Source organism: Panthera tigris, chromosome D3 (genome assembly GCF_018350195.1).
Source record: "Panthera tigris isolate Pti1 chromosome D3, P.tigris_Pti1_mat1.1, whole genome shotgun sequence".
NCBI lineage: Eukaryota > Metazoa > Chordata > Mammalia > Carnivora > Felidae > Panthera > Panthera tigris.
In genome coordinates, this window is record NC_056671.1 from 17,610,982 (window position 1) to 17,630,526 (window position 19,545).

At 42.5% G+C, this 19,545-nt stretch overlaps 1 protein-coding gene across 3 annotated transcripts in view; it reads right to left on the reverse strand.

Annotated features, from left to right (window-relative positions):
- Positions 1 to 19,545, reverse strand: part of CORO1C (coronin 1C) — an 89,275-nt gene that overhangs the window by 40,677 nt on the left and 29,053 nt on the right. For 2 of the 3 annotated variants that reach the window (XM_042961597.1, XM_042961598.1), the window contains exon 2: positions 8,033 to 8,232. In XM_042961597.1, the coding sequence (XP_042817531.1) occupies positions 8,033 to 8,232 (200 nt within the window). Of the gene's footprint in view, positions 1 to 8,032; positions 8,233 to 8,900; positions 9,293 to 19,545 lie in introns of those variants that run through there. The other variant, XM_042961599.1, reaches the window with a different exon arrangement.

Sequence of the window (19,545 nt, forward strand, 5' to 3'; positions counted from 1 at the left end):
CTCGGCAGCAGGAAATTTGCTGCACATGGTTATAAGGAGGCTTCTGGACAAATCAGGACTGCAGATGTTTGTCCACTAAACGCTGGGTCTATTTCAGAGTGATCTGAGTTCAGAAACCTTTTCTTTGCCGCTTCCCCAGACTTAGGTTATAACGTTTGGACACCGAGGGCTTCTGCAGGCAGCACTGGCCCGTGTGCTCAGCCCTGATCCACGCTCCAAAAAACCAGCAAAGAGTTAAATGTTCTTTGCACTTGACTCAGTGGCTTCCCTTCACCACACACTCCCAGATCCCACCATTCTGTGAGCCACCAAGCAGCCAATCAAAGCAAAGGAAGGAAATTATCCTGGCCGGCTGACAGCCCCAGAGCTCTGATGGCCATATATGGTAAAAACCACTGTCAGAGCCCTGTCAGGCCTGCGGGCCGGCTGCTGTGGACAGATCAGTGAACTGCAGCGGCAGGAGAAGGCGGCCAAGGAAACGTACAAAGGACAGGCTGCCTGCTCATCTCCAGGGGAGGAGGATGGGGAGGGGAGGGTGGAAGCCGTCATCTGCCAGGGCACACTCTGAGTCACAGCCACTCACTGTAATCAAAAATAGCCCCGGGGTACATTGTGAGGTTCCTTCTGCCAGGATTCTGTGCTCCGTTGTTAACTGGGGGTGAGCAGTGTATCCCCCCGCCACGAGCCCCTATAGCAAGACTGTGGCAAACAGTCGCTGGGAGAAAATGAAAGGGCCCTTCTGTGGCACTTCATGTGGTAATGAGGCCGTACAGTGCTCGTGTGGCTGGCGGCTCGTGACATAATTTGGAAGTCATTGTTCTGCACCTGGTGCCCTTCCCCTGCATCCTCCTCCCCCCACCCCTGCCTCCCAGCCTTTCAAGGCCCATACAATCGACAGTTTTAAGGTGCTCAGGCATCAGACAGCGTCTATTTCAGGAGGCGTGAATGGGCATCCCAGGACACATCAGGATATTAGCACTGAATAAAATTATCCCCTGCCCGTGACACCAAAGCTACCATGTGCCAAACGTCCACATCTGTACAAAGGGTTACTGGCGTCGCTACCCTTGTCCAAAACGGATCACTGTTATTTGTGGGAATGGAAATTGCCTGTCAGCCGTGTACAGTAAGGGGGAGACGCAGCCCATGCAAATCCAGCAGGTGCTGGCAGTGACTGGGGGTCATGGAGAAAAGCACCATCAGGAGACTGGCGTCCCTTTGGAACCAGCCCGTGAAAGAAGGCACTTATCAGCACGGTGCCTGGCGCTTAAAGGACACCCTCAGTAATGTGAAGTGCTGCGAGATCTCATCGCTGCGGCCGTGTCCTCGAGGCATGGTACAGACCCAGTATTTTCCAAACCCTAAGACAATTCTCTGAACTGACAGAACCAAAGCCCTGACGAGCAAGCGTTTTGTTATTAAGCCTTCTAACCCCAGAGAAAGAATGCAAAGGATTAAGTATCAATTAGACCACAGTTTCTATATCAAAACAAAAACAAAAAAATCTTTCGCACTCAGTGGGGGAAAACGTTCATCAAAAATATACACGATACACATGTACGAATCAAATGAAGACTCAGAGACCCAGGTTCTAATCCACGAAAGACCCCATAGCTCTGGGCAATCACTCAATCTGAGTTTTGATTTCTGCAACTGCAGAACACAGGGATGAAAGCCACCGTAGCCAGTGCAAAAACTAAGACACCATGTATGAAGGGGACCCTCCAAGCACATTCTGATGTCACACCCGAGTCTCATTTTTATGAATATGACATGACGTCACTGCCGTCTGAAGAGAAACAGGAACGATGCTGTGTTGATCCAGTTATGACAATCCTAAAATGGAGAATGGTGCTGCTTATTTTCTGGTTCGTGTCCATATGATGATTAAGGAAAACACCAATTTTGCACTATTTACACTGGAAGTGACAAAGAGAATGAAAGAATTGGTGTTTCTGCCAAAAAGCTACCTGTCACCTCCTCTTAATCCCTCTGATGGAACATCCCATTTCACCAGTTTCACCAAACACCCACCTCCACTCCCCAAGATCCAGGAATCTGAGGGAGAATGTGGCTCCCACCTCATTCTCTGTCCTTCTGGGAACAGAGCACCTCTTCAAACTCATCAGTTTAGCGAATTGGCTGGGCTCCTCTTCTGTTTCATCCCTGGCTCCTACACACAGGAGAAACCTGAATTCCAGTAGAACCTTCTCTGTGACGTCTTCCTTGATTTAGGAGCCTCAGCTGGAACTCATCTCTCATCACTGTGTCAGACAACTTTATGTGCACACAAAGCTCCCCACCGGAGAGATCAAGGTCAACCGTTACCAAAGCTTTTTAAGAGCAAGAGCCCAGCAAAGGTCCTGGCGTTGAGCAGGTACTCAAATGTCTAAGGACTGAGTATGAGTAGGTGGACGAATAAATATGATTTTTTTTAAGGTACTGCTTTAAAGAGACTCTTAAAAACTGAGAACAAACTGAGGGTTGATGGGGGTGGGAGGGAGGGGAGGGTGGGTGATGGGTATTGAGAAGGGCACCTGTTGGGATGAGCACTGGGTGTTGTATGGAAACCAATTTGACAATAAATTTCATATGTAAAAAAAAATAATAAATAAAATAAGCATTTTTTAAAAATAAATAAAAAGAGCCTTTAAAAAAGCAAAAAAAAAGGTACTGCTTTAGACTTCACTCAAGCTTAAAGAACAATGAACTCTTCATACATGTTCTGATAATATTACTGGTAATACTTTTAGAAATAAGCTTTACCTGTAATAAGTTCATTGTAAAATATTTTGAAAAAAATACAGGTCATTATAAAGTAAAAAATAAAAATCACCTTCAGTCCCACCATCAATATTAACATTCCTGACTCTTCCCCAAAACCAATAACATAATTTGAAGTTACACAGAGGACAGTGACTATGACGTTCCAACACATTTTTTAGGTTATATGATAGTATCGTGGAACACAGGATAACCAAATCTTGCCATATAATCTTCTCTTGACACTGTACAGAATCCCTCAATTATTCATTTAAGATTTATTTAAGAATGTTATATACCTGAATCTATCTATGTATCTACATAAATGTGTGGAAAGAGTGCCTAAAACTACCAAAAGGCCTTTTAGGTCGCTACTAGTAACTCATTTATTCACACATTGTGTGACCTAACATTATGAGTCAAGTGCTCCGCTATATTTGAAGAATACATGTATTAGTTATCAACCACTGCTTAGTAAGTTACCCTGAAACCTAGCTATTGAAAACAGTCAACATTTATTCTCTCATACTTTGAGGGTTAGGAGTCCCAAAGCACCTTATGTGAGTGGTTCTGGTTCAGAGTTCTCATGAGTCAGTATGTCAGTCAGGGCTGCACGATCCACTTCCAAGACCACTCACTCACATGGTTGGTCAGCTGGTGTGGACTACAGGTAGGAGGTCCCATGACCCCTCCAGAGAACTGTTTACGTGTCCTCGAAACATGGTGCTTCCCAAAGGGACAAAGTGGAAGCCAGTAAGTTTTCATGACCTAGTCTCAGAAGTCACATGCCATCAATTCTACCATATCCCAGTGGTTACACGTTCAGCCCTATTTACTGTGTGTGTGTGGGGGGGGGGAGTTGGTGGGGGGCCACAGGACACCGCGAATACGAGGGCAGAATGACTGGAGGACATCCTGTAGGTCCACCACAATGGATTAAGGCCAGATTCTGGAGAACCTCTACCAAGGGCTACTGTACGAACAGCCATCCAGTTTGCATCCTCCATCCAAGTGACTGTCAAAGAGATCAAGAGGCTGTAATTATAAGCATCCTCCCCTTATCTGTGAGGTGGCTAAGAAAATAATTCAAGTCCAATGTGACGGTGCAGGCTGTGGTACTAGTGGCACAGACAAGCAGCTAAGGGAACCCAGAAGAGACCTTCCCCTGACTCTGAGTCCGAGAGAACACTTGAGTTGCATACTAGACAGTGAGAAGAGGTACTTAGGATACTGACCGAAATGAATCAAGATTTCTTCCTCAATCGTTATGAAAGAAAAACACTCTAAAGCAACCCTTGTCAACCCAGGCTCTGTGAGAAAACTAAGTCCTGATGCTCTAAGGCAACACGTGTATGTGACGAATTAATTTCTCTCGTATGCATCTAGAAGGCATAGCATGTCCCATCCTTGAGAGAACCAAGAAAATATTTACTGAAATTATTTTCTGTTGGACTGAATTCTTTCACACAACCCTAGTTGATAAAGACTACAAAAGGAGTTGAAAAGATAGCTCAGAGACATAAATAAAGCAATGTCGCAAATATCCCCACACACAGTTCCTACAACAAATGGGAGAAACATCACTGTGCGTAAGAAGGTACCGCACAGCTATTCCAGAGAACCAGGAGAGGAGACAGTGACCCAAAAGGTTAACAGAGGCCTGGCCCCACACCCAGCCCACCATGGCCCAGAGCTCAACTTCCTCAGAGGCAATTACCGGAAGGATGAAATTAGCCACCACCCCAAAAACCCCCAAGTCGGAAGGGTCCAGGGAGGAAGGGAGAAAGCAATTAGGGGAGATAGGAGCCCTCCAATTTGCATCCTCCACTTAAGTGAACGTTAAGAGATCAAGAGCATATTACTCTAACAGCTCCCCCCCACCCTTGTTTTAAGTCAGGATTTAGATTCACTGTGATCTGAAGTTTCAGTGTGTAGGTGCACGCACACACACGTACCGTCCCACAAACACCGGTGTTTTGAGCCACCACAGCTCACGACAGGGATGGGAATGCCCCATCCCGCATCACCAGTGCGGCTGCCCCACAACAGCAGAGGCTTGTTCATGCCCACGTGATACAGCACACGGGGAGCTGAAACCTGTATGCTCTTGATACAAGGCAGCTTGTGTAACCGAGCGGGGGGGGGGGGGGGGGCATCCCTACGGTCAAAACCACAAAGCCAACTTCTGTTCTGCAAGACTGCTATTATTCATCCTCTGAAAGACCAAATCCTAAGAAAATGTATTAAGCCACACCTTGCAAGTCATGACAGCACGGCATGCCACAGCTTGAGAGGAACATTACAAAAGAGATCCTGAACCATGCGTGCTAATCTAAATCACTCCACCTCAGGGCTGAGTACTTTCTGTAGTCCTCTAGCAGTGACCTCCTACGATCCCACTCTCCCTAATACAACCTTCTTAACAAAAACCTCAGAAACCATACGCTTAAAATAAATATACATTCATTCCTAAGTTTGCCTCTTGCTTATGTATGTGTTTTACTGTATTTGTCTCCGCTACTCTTTCCATTTTTTTAAGTCCCGCAAGACAGAGATCAGGATTTTCCCAGAATCTAACCACAAGCCTCACGAAGTAGCAATAATAAGCCCTATTTACTGCTGACGCTAACCGGCTTTGAAGAGAAATTCATGGAAGGCCGTGTTTTTTAACAGGAGCCTTCCTGAAAGAGTCACAATACATCTGAAGATCGATACGTGCATATTCAATATTAACATGCGCAGAAAGCCCCAAAGCATCACCAAAACCAACCTGCCTGTCTATAGCCAGAAAGAAGGGGAGGGATGGACATTACTAGAAGTCTCTGAGATGGTCATTAAAAACCATGCCCGTCTCCTACAGTTCACGTTTAGAGTGATTCCAGACTATCAGCACGCACTGGAGCCCAGCACACACCCAGAGCATCGTTGCCTGCAATCTTGATTTCAGGTATCATTTCGTATTATATGTGAGAATTTGGGTTTTGTTTGCTTTAAACAAAAGCAGCACCTCGTTATAAAACTATCTCAAAGTTGTCAAGACACTGAAACTGCAGGAAGGACAGTGACATATCCGTGTCCCAGTACAAGTCTGCGGTAGAGCCGGGACTGAACCACCCGGCTCCCCAGTCCCCAGACCCGCGCTCTCCCTCTATGCCACAGCGACTCCAAGGGCTAAATACAGACACTTTAGGACACAAAAATCCCACATGGTACATGTGAACCCATCGATTACAAAAGTCAGTAACTCCCAAGTACTGATCTCATTTCCAATGGCCAGGCTGTCACCTCCTCCAAAACAAATTAATCTTTGAGGAGCAGAGCCACCCAGACCGTATATTTGTCTGGGAAAAAGACCCTTGAGGCTCCTCCAAAAACTAACACTTCTTCCAAACACGGTAACTTATTCTATCTTAATTCCTACAAAACTGGGAAAGGAACAAAATACCAATGCAAGTGAGAATCAAATCCTAAGATCTAGTTAGCTTAGGAACCACAGGCAGGTCTCCCTTAAGTGGTATTAATGAAGCTCAAAGTTTCCTATGGTTTGTACAAGATGGATTCACAGAGCCAACTTGAAGAGAACTGTCTCAACTCAGACAAAGATTAGCCATTCAAAAGTTATTTCGGGCTTCTCAATTAGCTTCTTCCATTTCTGTGAAGGAAAAAAACCAACCCAAACGTATCCCTCAGTCTATAAAAGGGGGAATAAAAACGCAAACTCCCAAACAGATGGCGGTGGTCTGGTACTGCTGGATCTCGGCTGACAAGCTGAGGTGTCCTCTCATCTGGCCACTGTCAAACCCACCACACGCGACTGACCGTAAATTCAAACTCCCACTCTAGAATCGGGTAAGCAGTTATAATACTGTAATGTATTATTTGCCACAAAACAGCCATTTTCTCCACAGAAAGAAAAGTATTCAAGTAGAAAATTAAATTTCAACTTAATGAAAAGATTCTCCTTTAAAATATAATCACCAGCTCTGCCAATAAGGAAGGTACATTTGGAAAACACTTAACAAATTTGTTTCCAAAACGCATCCCTCTCCTATTTCTGTAGTGAGATGGTCCCATTGTGGACTATCGCATCCATCGGGCCACTGAAGTAAAAATCAGGTGTTAAAATGAGTCAGTCATGAGCATCTGAGAGAAAATAAAGTACAGGAGAATTGGAAGCTTTCCCAGTGAGAGTTTTCCCAATGAAAAAACACCAAAATGTAATGGGAAATGATACTTTGACGGCAATTCACTTTACTGTAACCACTTTCAGAATCACATGGTCCATTATGAGATGTACCCCTAATATGCATGGCTGAGAGTCAGGGGGACCCAATGTTCTCAGCAGAGTGGAAACAGCTGTAACGTGACCCAACACCTGCGTCCTCACCAGTACTGAGCCCTTATCACTAGAGCTCAGGACTCACCAAACTTATTTTCCTCCTAGAAGCCAACTACAAAAGGATGCTTTGCAAGCTCTCTCTCTCTCTCAGCACCCCCTCCCTCCTGATCTGCAATGCTGTGATTTCCTGTTAAAGTAGTACCGAGTTTCGTCTGTAATATTCAAGAACAGTCAGAAATTCCCAAATCTCCTACCTTCTCCCCCTACTGGAGAAGGCTCTCTGGAAGGAGAAAGTCAGGAGACCGGGAAGTGGGCTAAGGTTGAAGGTCACACGGAACAGCTTTCAGTAAAGACACTTTATTTCTACCGCTTATTTGCACTGCTTAGATTCTATGCTAAAACTCAGTCTTGTCCAGACTTGAAAACTGCACTGTTTGGGGACATTTTCTTAAGCTCTCATTCCACTTATCATTCAAAAGACCAAAAAGTCTCAAAACCGATCACTCACTACACCGGAGGAGGGAGGAGGAGGAGGAGGAGGAGGAGGAGGAGGAGGAGGAGGAGGAAGATTAACTTACAAATTTCTGCTCCTCTTAAAAACTGCATTTTTGAGAAAAACTCCTGTGAGAAGAGGATTATTAACAAAATCATAAGATGCCTGTGCCTGCCCATGCTCACAGCATCATTATAATCTCTTATCCACAGCAGCCACACCCAGAACAGAGTTCACCATTCTGTTTAATGATTCTGTTAGAAAAAACTGATGAGATCAGTAAAGTGTGTGGAACTGAGTGTCAATTACATCGGAGCCTAATGGTCTCCGCAAGCACACAAGTCTTAGTGAACTATCAATCCCCAAAGTCAATCTATGACAGAATAAATCGAGATTACCAGAGGGTGTCTCAGAGAATGGAAAGTCAGATTACTTACCTTGTGCAGAGGGAGCACAAGGAACGCCCCGCCCCCACTCGCTTCTATGATTATGGCAACAAATCGGGGATTGACAGCGCAAAAGGAACTATCCCAGGTCACTCGAGAAACCCGGATGTCATCGTAACACTGGTCATTTTTCACCGCTTGTCCAAATACATGCCGAAACTTGCTCTGTCGTACCACTCGCCTCATTGTGTCTGTAGAAGAGCAAAAATTATGTTAAAATCATGCACCTACCTGAAAGCTTTATTTTTACAAACGAGAAACTCTGAGGGGAAAAAAAAAAAAACGAACAAACGAACGAACGAAAGAAAGAAAGAAATCAGAATGATACGGCATTTTGTCTGCTCTCCTAAAAAGTAGCCAAATGGCAAATCCGAATTTCCTTCAGCAGCACATACCCAGAGAAAACTGCAAAATGCGTCAGGGAAAGAACTACAAAGAAATGAAAAATTCCTAATTCAAGATCCAGAAACAGCTCATCAGTTTTAATTTCAGGACAAAGATCAAGGCAAAGAACGAAGGAAAATTAGCCTTTCAGGGTTGGGTGGGAATTGAAAGATAATTCACTCCAACCCTCCCCATTTATAGAAAAGGAAACTCCAGAGTGAAGTTACGTGGTGAATTTGAAGCTAAAGAAAACCCCCCAAAAGTTAGGACGCTGTGGCTTTTTCCTCAGTCTGCCAAGGTAATTTTTCAGATTTTGAGCATTTTCCCCAGACATCAGCACTCCGCTGAGAACCGTGCCTGCTTACGAGTGTTTCCACAAGACCAGCTATGTGTGGTGGCAAATTCAAGAGACGTAAGCAACCATCCTGGTCTTCAAGAGCCTTCCAATGTAGGAATAATAATCAGAGCAACTTACAACAGAACTCCTGGTGCCAAGTGCCAACAGGACTGTGACTAACACAGCAGACGGGTCAAAAGCCAGGTCTTAGAAAAGAGAAGCAAAGGTTTAAATATAAAGTAGTGTAATGAAAGTGCATTTAGGATGGCAGTAGCATAGTAGACGAGAAGAAGCTACAAGCAAGGTGCTGGCTGAACCGTGGCAGTGAACCAGGCCTGAGAAAGATCTGGGACGATCATGGCAGTAGGAATCAGAGGAAAAGAATAATTCAGGGAGGGGAAACGAAACCAGGTTGGGTTTTCACGTCATTTCACCATAGCCATTTCACCACAGCCATTTCCCAAGTAACCAGGGGACCTGGGAAAGGGGAAGTGACACTGAGCTGGTGTTTCTGGGCTTCCTCAAGGGTCACTTCCAAAGTGACTGATGGACTCCAAATTCCATCAGGTGTCCCAGAGACATGTGCACTGAAAGCTGCTTTATCACCAGGCCTCACCTGATCAAAGTTTCCTAGACTGCACCCAATATAATTTTCCTGTCTTGCTAATGCAAGACATTCTGTTCCTATTGGCTAGGATAGAAGGAGCCTGGAGAAAACATAAGAGGAAATGGAACATGGTCAAACCTGACAAGTCAGCTGAAAACCAGTACTCCTGACTGCTATGCACAGAGGAAGGTTAACACCTGTCCACTCGTGCCAAATGGGACACATGGTGGGCTGTTGCTAATTCCTTCCCTCTGACGACTCCCTTCCTCATGGCTCTGGGCCCACTGCTAAACGCAGAGGGAGATCATTTATATTTGCCAGAGACTCCTTCTACCCTTCCAAGGCATGTGCAAAAGTGGACTCTTTCCAAGTCTAGGGCATGTGGCTGGGCTGAGGCAACAAACGCTTGGCAGGCAGCTGAGCACCCGTGTTCCTCAGCCCAGCTGTTCCCAGACCTTTCCAGCTGACGACCAGGACCATATATTTAGAGTATTTGGTAGAGGAGATGGCAACTTATTCGCTTCCACTTGGCCAGAGTCTGTCATTTGTGAAACAGTATGAGTAGTTCTCAAGCGTGAATAGATAAGACAGCTTCTATGAGGTGGTGAAAACCACAAGAAAATCACACCCATACAAAAGTTAAGGTACAGCCAGCTGGTCTCAGGATCCACTTCCCTATACAACCATCTGTATAAGTTAGCAAAAGCTGGAATCTTCCCCACGATCTTCCAGCAAGTGTTTCGAAAGTAAGTTTACAGAAAAGAAAGGACTGTACCGTTACCATATGTCAAAGAGGTTTCGTTCATATACATATAAAGTTTTTACAAATTCAGAACATGAAAACCCCAACAGAAAATTTACAAAGGACATGAAGAGGTAATTTACAAAAGAAATACAAATCGCATTTATCTCCACTCCTTCCTGAAATCCTAATAAAATGCTGTAAAGGAATAAAAGTAGGTGTAAACACCAAAGGCAAGAAAAAGGACACTGGAAAGCCTACAAAAAAGCAAACGTGGAGGCACCTGGCTGGCTCAGTCGGTGGAGCATGCGACTCTTGATCTCAGGGTTGTGAAAATTCGAGCCCCGTGGTGGGTATAGAGATTACTTAAAAAAAATAAATCTTAGGGCGCCTGGGTGGCTCAGTCGGTTAAGCGGCCGACTTCGGCTCAGGTCATGATCTTGTGATCTGTGAGTTCGAGCCCCACGTCGGGCTCTGTGCTGACAGCTCGGAGCCTGGAGCCTGCTTCATGTTCTGTCTCCTTCTCTCTCTGCCCCTCCCCCGCCTGTGCTCTCTTTCTGCCAGAAAAATAAATAAACGTTAAAAATTATTTTTTTAAAGTTCATTTATTTTGAGAGAGAGAGCATGTGTATGGGGGGAGGAGCAGAGAGAGAGAGAGAGGGAGAGAGAGAATCCCAAGCAGGCTCTACGATGTCAGCACAGAGCCTGACACAGGGCTCAGTCCCATGAACCATGAGACCATGACCTGAGCTGAAATCAGCAGTCAGACACTTAACCCACTGAGCCACCCAGGAGCCCCTAAAAAAAAAAAAAAATCTTAAAAAAAAAAAATGTGACAATGAAATCTAGGAAGACAGAAAGCTATCATGCATGTGTAACGGACTTAAGTATGAATGTTCTCTACTCAGCTGAGTGCCTCAGGGGGAGAATCTCACCAAAACGATGCCCGCCAAGGCCCACTGTGAAAACGCAGAGCACTCAGAAGAAAACTTGTACGCCTCTAAAGATAGGGATGTGGGATACGGCTGGCTGCGGAAAAAGTTGCCTGAAAGTCTAAAATTAAGAGCAGCTAGACACCCTCCTCCAGCGCTGCACTTCCAGGGGATGGCCCCACACCAGCAGAAGCCAGGCCGCGGGCCCTGGACACGACGACGCCCAGCACCGGTGTGAGCACAGGTGCCACACCAGCCTCGGCAGAAGCCAGGCTGCGGGCCCTGGACACGACGACGCCCAGCACCGGTGTGAGCACAGGTGTGAGCGGCACGACCGACAACCTGGTTCTGCGGAGTGGAGCCTCCAGCCCTTGTTCCGGGGACTCCCAGGCCCAGACGCCACCCACTCTGCTCTGCAGGAGACCAAATCTAACCTCCCTCCGTGAGTTCCACCACCCAACCAGCCCCGCCACCCACACAAGACATCAGGTCAGTTTCTGTGCCTCCTTTGAAATGTGAATGGACATTTGAGGCCTTCCTCAAGGCCTTTCACTTAAAAAAGAGAGACCCGCTTTTCGTCTTTACTCAAATAGGCTAGATACCATCTAATCTCACTAACAATATGAATATTATATAAGCACGTAAAGTGCTCTGGATGTCCTCGTTGAAAAATATCATGCGACTCTGCTGGGTGACTGACATACTAAAATACCCTTAAAAGTCATTTCTGTACTACACGTAGTGACAATTTATTTTCAGCCTAACCGCGTGAAGTCAGAACGGAGCGGAGCGCTGGCTACATAGCAGAGCAGTGAGAGAAGACCGCGCTTCACGGCGCAGTGCTGACTGAGCCCCGCGTGCTCAAGTGGAACTTGGAGGGTGGTGCGCACCCATTCACATCCGAGGTCGGACCCGATCTGGGCTCAGCTGTCCACATGTGGCACAGCTGCTTTTGCTGCACACAACAGAGGAAAGCAATTACGACGGCAGGCCCCAGAGTCAGACAGCCTTGTGAGTGAGAAGCACAGCTGTACCATTTACTTTCTGGCCCAGGTTCAGTAGGGCAAGTCACTGAATCTCCTTAGGTGTCAGATTCTCTACGTGAAAATGGGTATGAGATACATAAAACTGAAGTTACTACTAAATGGGCACTTGGTGTTGGGATTGTAGCAGAAGATTAACACGTTAAAGCACCTCGTACGGTTAGGTTAGAGACACCTAACTAATTACGCAATAAATGTCAGCTATTGTTATCATCCTAGAACTTGACATAAAGTAATTTGGATTAAGATCCCAGTTTTCCCACTTACTAGCAAATTACTTAATTTGCCTTTCTGAGCTTCAGCTTCCTCTTCTATACAACGAAGGAATTGGTACTTGTAAGAGTTAAAAACAACATCTGACAAACCCAGGTCCAGATAGATGGTTTCACCGCCAAAGCCTATCAAACATCTAAAGAATTAACACCAATTCTTCACCAATTCTTCCAAATAACAGAAGAGGAGGAAACACTTCCAAACTAATTTTAAGAGGCCGGTATTACTCTAATACCAAAATCAAAGACATCACAAGAAAACTACACCAATATGTCTTATGAATAGAGACACAAAAATCCTCACCAAAATACTAGCAGACCAAATCTAGCAACCTATAAAAAGGATTATACACCATGACCAAGTGGGACTTGTCCCAGGAGTGCAAAGTCAGGTCAACATCTGAAAATCAACTAGGGTAACATATATCAATCGAATAAAAACAAAACTTGTACAATCGTCTCACGCAGATCAAGTACTTGACAAAATCCAACACTTTCATGATAAAAACACTCAAGAAACTAGGAATACAAGGAAACTTCCTCAAACCGATTAAAACAAAACAGAAACCCCACAGCTAGCACAATACTCAATGATGAAAGAGGCTTTCTCTCTTGATCTCCAAGATCGAGAAGCAGATAAGGATGTCTGCTCTTTGCCATTTTTATTCAGCAATGTGCTACAGGTTCTAGCCAGGGCAATTAGACAAGAAAAAGAAAGAAAAGGCATTCAAACTGAAAAGGAAGAAGTCAAACTATCTCTGAACATAGATGACATGACCTTACAACCCTAAGAAATCCACTAAAAAACTATGAGAATTAATAAGTTCAGCAAGGTTGCAGGATAAGAGATCAATACACAAAAATCAATTGTATTTCTATACAACTCTTTTTTAAAAAAATTTTTTTTTTAACGTTTATTTATTTTTGAGACAGAGAGAGACAGAGCATGAACGGGGGAGGATCAGAGAGAGGGAGACACAGAATCTGAAACAGGCTCCAGGCTCTGAGCTGTCAGCACAGAGCCCGACGCGGGGCTCGAACTCACGAACGGTGAGATCATGACTTGAGCCGAAGTTGGCCGCTTAACCGACTGAGCCACCCAGGCGCCCCTATATAACTCTTGATAAACCATCTGAAAATGAAATTAAGAACACAATTCCATTCACAGTAGTATCAGAAAGAATACAAAACTTGGGAATAAACCCAACCAAGAAGGTGAAAGAAAGACATGTACACTGAAAACTACAAGAAGACACTGCTGAAAGAAATTAAAGAAGACCACAATTAAATGGAAAGATATCCAGTGTTGATGGATCAGAAGGCTTAACATTAAGATAGCAATATTCCGGGGCACCTGGCTGGCTCAACTGGTAGAGCATGTGACACTGGATCTCAGGGTTGTTATTTCAAGCCCCACAGTGGGTATGGAGCGTCCTTAAAAAAAAAAAAAAAAAAAAAAGACAGCAATACTCCCCAAACTGATCTACAAGTTTACAGCAATCCCTTTCAAAATCTTAGCTGACTTCATAGAAATTAATAAACAGATTCCAAAATTTATATGGAACTGCAAAGGAAACCCCCCAAAAACAAAACCACCTTGAAGAAAAAGAACGAAATTAGGAAGATCGATATTTTTTTATTGCAAAACTTACTACAAAGCAATGAAAATCAAGACAAGGATGAACATACAGATCAATGGAACAAAATTCAAAGTCTAGAAATAAATTCATACATCTTTGGTCAAATGATTTTCAACGAGAGTGCCAAAACCATTCAATGGGGGAAAAATTGCCTTTTTATTTTTTTATTTTTTTTTTTTTAATTTATTTTTGGGACAGAGAGAGACAGAGCATGAACGGGGGAGGGTCAGAGAGAGAGGGAGACACAGAATCGGAAACAGGCTCCAGGCTCCGAGCCATCAGCCCAGAGCCTGACGCGGGGCTCGAACTCACGGACCGCGAGATCGTGACCTGGCTGAAGTCGGACGCTTAACCGACTGCGCCACCCAGGCGCCCCAAAATTGCCTTTTTAACAAAAGGTGCTGGGACCACTGGATAGCCACATACAAAAGAAGCCTGACCCTAACCCACACTATATAAAATAACTAACTCAAAATGGGTAAAGATATAACCCATAAGAGAATTAAAACTATGAAACTCTTAGAAAGAAACATAGAAGTAAATCTTCATGACCTTGGATCTGACAAGGGATTCTTAGACATGACACCACCAAAAGTACAAGCAACAAAATAAAAAGTAGATAAACTGGATCTTATCAAAATTAAAAACCTTTGGCTTCAAAAGATACCATCAAGAAAGGAAAGAGACAACCCATCAGAATGGGAGATTTTTGCAAATCATGTATCTGATAAGGCCTCTGTATCTAGAATATATAAAGAATTCCTACAGTTCAGTAAGACACATAATCCAATTTAAAAGGGGGCAAATAACTTGAATAGATATTTTTCCAAAGAAGGTACACAAATGTCCAATAAGCACATGAAAAGATGCTGGACATCATTAGTCACTGGGGAAACGTAAATCAAAACCACAAAGAAATACCACTTCATGCCCACTAAGATGGCTAGAATCAAAACGTCAGAGAATAACTTGACAAGGATGAAGTGTTGATGTTGACAAGGATGCAGAGAAGTCAGAACACGCATACACTGCTAGCAGGAATATAAGATGGTGCTGTTGTTCTGGAAAGCAGTCTGGCAGTTCTTGAAATGATTAAACAGTGACCATATGACCCAGAAATCCACTCCTAGAAATACACCCCAAAGAATTAAAAAGAAGTATTCAAACAAATATTTGTACATGAATGTTCTTAGCAGCTTATTTCACAACAGCCAAAGAGTGGAAACCACCCACTGGTTGCATATCCATCAGACGAATGGGAAAACAAAATGTGATATACTCATACAATGAAATATTATTTGGCAATAAAAAGGAATGAAGTAGTAATACATGCTACAACTTGGATGAACCTTGAAAATATTATGCTGAGTAAAAAAGGCCAATCATAAAAGTCTACATATTATGATTCCATTCACATGAAAATCCAGAATAGGCAAATTTACAGCTATAGAAAGTAAATCAGTGGTTGCTGGGGAATGGGGGGGAGGGGGGGACTGACAACAGGAGAATAAAAGGTTACAGTTAACAAGTATAGGGTTTCATTCTGAGGCGATGAAAATGTTCTGAAATTGACTGTGGTGATAGTTGCACATATTTGTAAATATGTTTACTAAAAACCATTGAGCTGTATGCTCTAAATGGGTGAACTGTACGGTATGTGAATTACAGGTGACCCCTGAACAACATGGGTTCAAACTGCACAGGTCCACTTGCAGATGTTTTTCAATAAACACTGTACAGGACCGTAAATGTATTTTCTCTTCCTTAAATTTTTCTTAACACTTTCTTTTCTCTAGCTTACTCTTATAAGAATACAGTATATAATACATGTAATACAAAATATGTGCTAATCCACTGTATATGTTATCGGTACAGCTCTCAGTCAACAGTAGGCTGTTAGCAGTAAAGTTTTGGGGGAATCAAAAGTCATGTACAGATGTTTAAGTTTATTTATTGGGGGGGGGGGGCGGAGAGAAGATATGAGTGGGGGAGGGGTAGAGGGAAAGGGAAAGAGAGAATCCCAAGCAGGCTCACAGAGCCCAATGCGGGGCTCGATCTCACGAACTGTGAGATCATGACCTGAGCTGAAATCAAGAGTCGGACGCTTAACAGACTGAGCCACCTGGATGCCCCGAAAGTTACTGTGAGTTTTGACTGCACAGGGGGTCAGTTTCCCTAACCTCCATGTTGTTCAAGGGTCAACAGTATATTTCAACAAACCGGTTTTTTAAAATGTCTGCAAAGTACCTAGTACAGAATCTGAAGCATAGTAAGCACTATCCAATGAATGTCAGCAATTATTATTTAAGAGCTCCCTAATAGGTTTCTCTACCTGAAGAGAAAAGATCCAAATCAATTCCCTACTGATTATGGGCCAAGAGTATAATTTTCACATAAGAGAACTAGCATCAGTTATCAAGGACCCTTCACAAAATTTATGTTCTCCTACCTCAGCATGGTATTTACTACACTTCAATTTTCCCCTTAAAGGAAAAAATATGATCTATCTCAAACAAAAAAACCCTCCTCTCGAGAGAAGCTGCTTGCATTATGAAATGGCATTAGTGTTTGACTGTTCTTGTTTTTTTTTTTTTACGTGCTCAGCCATAAATTTCCAAATTGAAATGTATCATCCAATCTTAGTTCTTTTATTAAATAATCTTGTCCCAAATTATAGAACTGAAGTGTCCCCCAATACTAAGATACTTTATAAAGAAATCTAATGCTCAATTATAGTAAAAAGAGTAAATGAAAAATCCTGAACTAATACAACAGACACAAAGTCCAAAGAAATACTAGGTATAATTTTAAATGTCTTGTCAGAGTTGACCTCTGGCGAAGTCACCTGTTCATTAGGTCTCTCGAGTACAAATTCTTAAAAATGCGTAGGGCTCTTTCTTTACAATTGTAGGACTGTCACAGCAGTGGAGAAGATGTAGCAATAAGTCATTCATTAAGCAAATCAAAGAATTGTTCACACATTTCAAAATAAATTGACTTTAGATGTGAGAAAAAGCAACGTGGTTTTTAATTTCCACCAAGTGTAAAATTACAAACCTTATCTAAGGCTTTATAATATGAAAGTTTATCATTCTACCCATATTTCTAATAAGACTGGGACTATCCTAAAATGGTTTTCATTATAAAAAAAACTGAGGTCCTTGAAAGATAATGTGAGAACAGGTTGAGAGCATAGGCTCAACTATGAAATGTCCTCTCTGGGGTTTAGCTGAAACTCTACTTTAGAAACATGGGCAGTCATCTCCTCTGCCCAAATCCCCAGGTAATACTGAATGCCAGAAAAAAGGATTAAGAGTTAGGTCTTGACTGTCCAGAGACTATCATAATAAATTTATTTTTTTAAAGTTCTTTACCTTTTCTGTGGTCGCCATGTTGTAAATTACAGCCCCAAGACTTATGTATCTGAACATTCAAAGTCTGTACCTTTTGATCGCCTTCACACATTTCATCCACCTCACTCCCCCCACTTCTGGCAATCACTGTTCTGTTTCTATGAGTTCTGCTTTGGCTTTTTTAAAAACGTTAAGTGATATCATGCAGTACTTGTCTTTGCCTGACTTATTTCACTTAGCATAATGCCCTCTAGATCCATCCATGTTGCCACAGATGGTATAATTTCCTTCTTTTTTATGGCTGAATAATATTCTAACATATATATTCTATATACATACATATACATTTATATCTATACATATGCAATACATACACACGTACCACATTTTCTTTATCGATTCATCTGTTGACTGCACACTTAGATTGTTTCCAAATCTTGGCTATTGTAAATAATGCTACAATGAACGTGGGAGTGCATATATACCTTTTCAAGATAAAGATTTCATTTCCTTTGGATAAATACCCAGGAGTGGAATTGCCAGGCCATAAGGTAATTCTACTTTTAATTTTTTGAGGAACCTCCGTAATGGATGCACAGATTTACATTCCATTTTCTTTCCATAATGGCTGCACAAATTTATATTTCCACAAAGATTTCTAAACAGTAGATAATATACTTCTGTTTTTGCTTCAAATAAAAATCTAAAAGCTGACTACTGACACTCACAATACCTAACAGTTCATCTACGGAAACAAAAAAACAATTAAAATTTTCTTCACATGTTGGGTGATCATCTTAACCAAGAACAAGCTGTTAAAAATAAGGTCTATCTCTATGGGTTAAGGACTTATTTTATTTTTTAAAGATTTTATTTTTACGTAATCTCTATACCCAATGTGGGGTGTGAGCTCACAATTCCAAGATCAAGAGTCACATGCTCTACCAAATGAGCCAGCCAGGCACCCCAGATAAGTTGTCAGAGGAAAGTTTGCTAAAAATCACTCTCAGAATAAAACTTCCATCTTACGGTCAGTTGATAATCCCCAACCTCGGGGAGAGTGTAAGAAGTCTTACGGTGCTGCCAGGTTATACATAGAAAATTTATTTCATAGGTCATACAAGAAATGTGTTGGATGTGAGGAGGAAAAAATGTAGACAAGACAGGGTGTTTATACTGTAATGGTACCAAATAAAATACACTCAAAACACCTGAGTAAATGTTACTACATTTTCTCTATTCTCTGTCTACTTCCATCAATCTCATAAAAAAATGACCACAATTTTGACATTTTCCTGTTTATTGAGAAGTTATCTGTTTAAAGATTCCAGCAGATGTATTTCTACGGTTCATATAAAAGGAAACACATCCTGCTAGGAACACATACAGGAAAACCCCTACTAGTAGCAAAATCCTGCCCAGCACATTTGCTGAGACTGTTCCAGAGCATCAATTACTCAAGGGCTCACAAAATGTTCTCTAGCCAGCAGCAACCACAGGAAGACTCCAGAATGTCCCAACAGGGAAAGAACATGTTCCCTCTAAGTTGTTGCTTTTATGGCAGGCACTTTTTAATGTGGGAGAAATAGGATGCATTATTTAATAGAAAATGCCAAGTGAGACAGCGGATGAGGAAACAAATGTCTGAAAAACAGCTATTTAAATGGCAATACCAACAGTTAAAATTGCTTTTAAGAAGCTGGAAATGGAATATGTAAGCCTACGTAAAATACACATTTAAAGAGAGCAGACACCCAAAGCAAATATGGGAGGTGCTCTGATTAAATATAAAAATTCAACATTCATCAATTCTGGATAGGAGATGGCTCAGCTCTTTTGAATTTTCTTAAACAAAATCTACCAGTGACATTCGAATTCATCCAACAAATAATTTTCATTGCATCTAGTCCCTTAATTAACAGATTCATATGTGACACGCTCCAAGAAAAAAATATATGTAATTTGCATCCTTTAATAGAAGCTGTTTTAACAAGGAAGAAATTCTAAGACCACATGCAACATTTCTTACAAAGCAAAACAGACCTCACACACAGCAGCTATGGCTGAAAGAGATCTGGACTCCACTAATGACAATGAGGTGCTGGAAAAGAATGGTTTTTTTCTAGAAAAACTGCCGACCATTTATGACAACTGACTGCAAGCATGGAACAGCCTTGATGTTGGTTCAATCTGT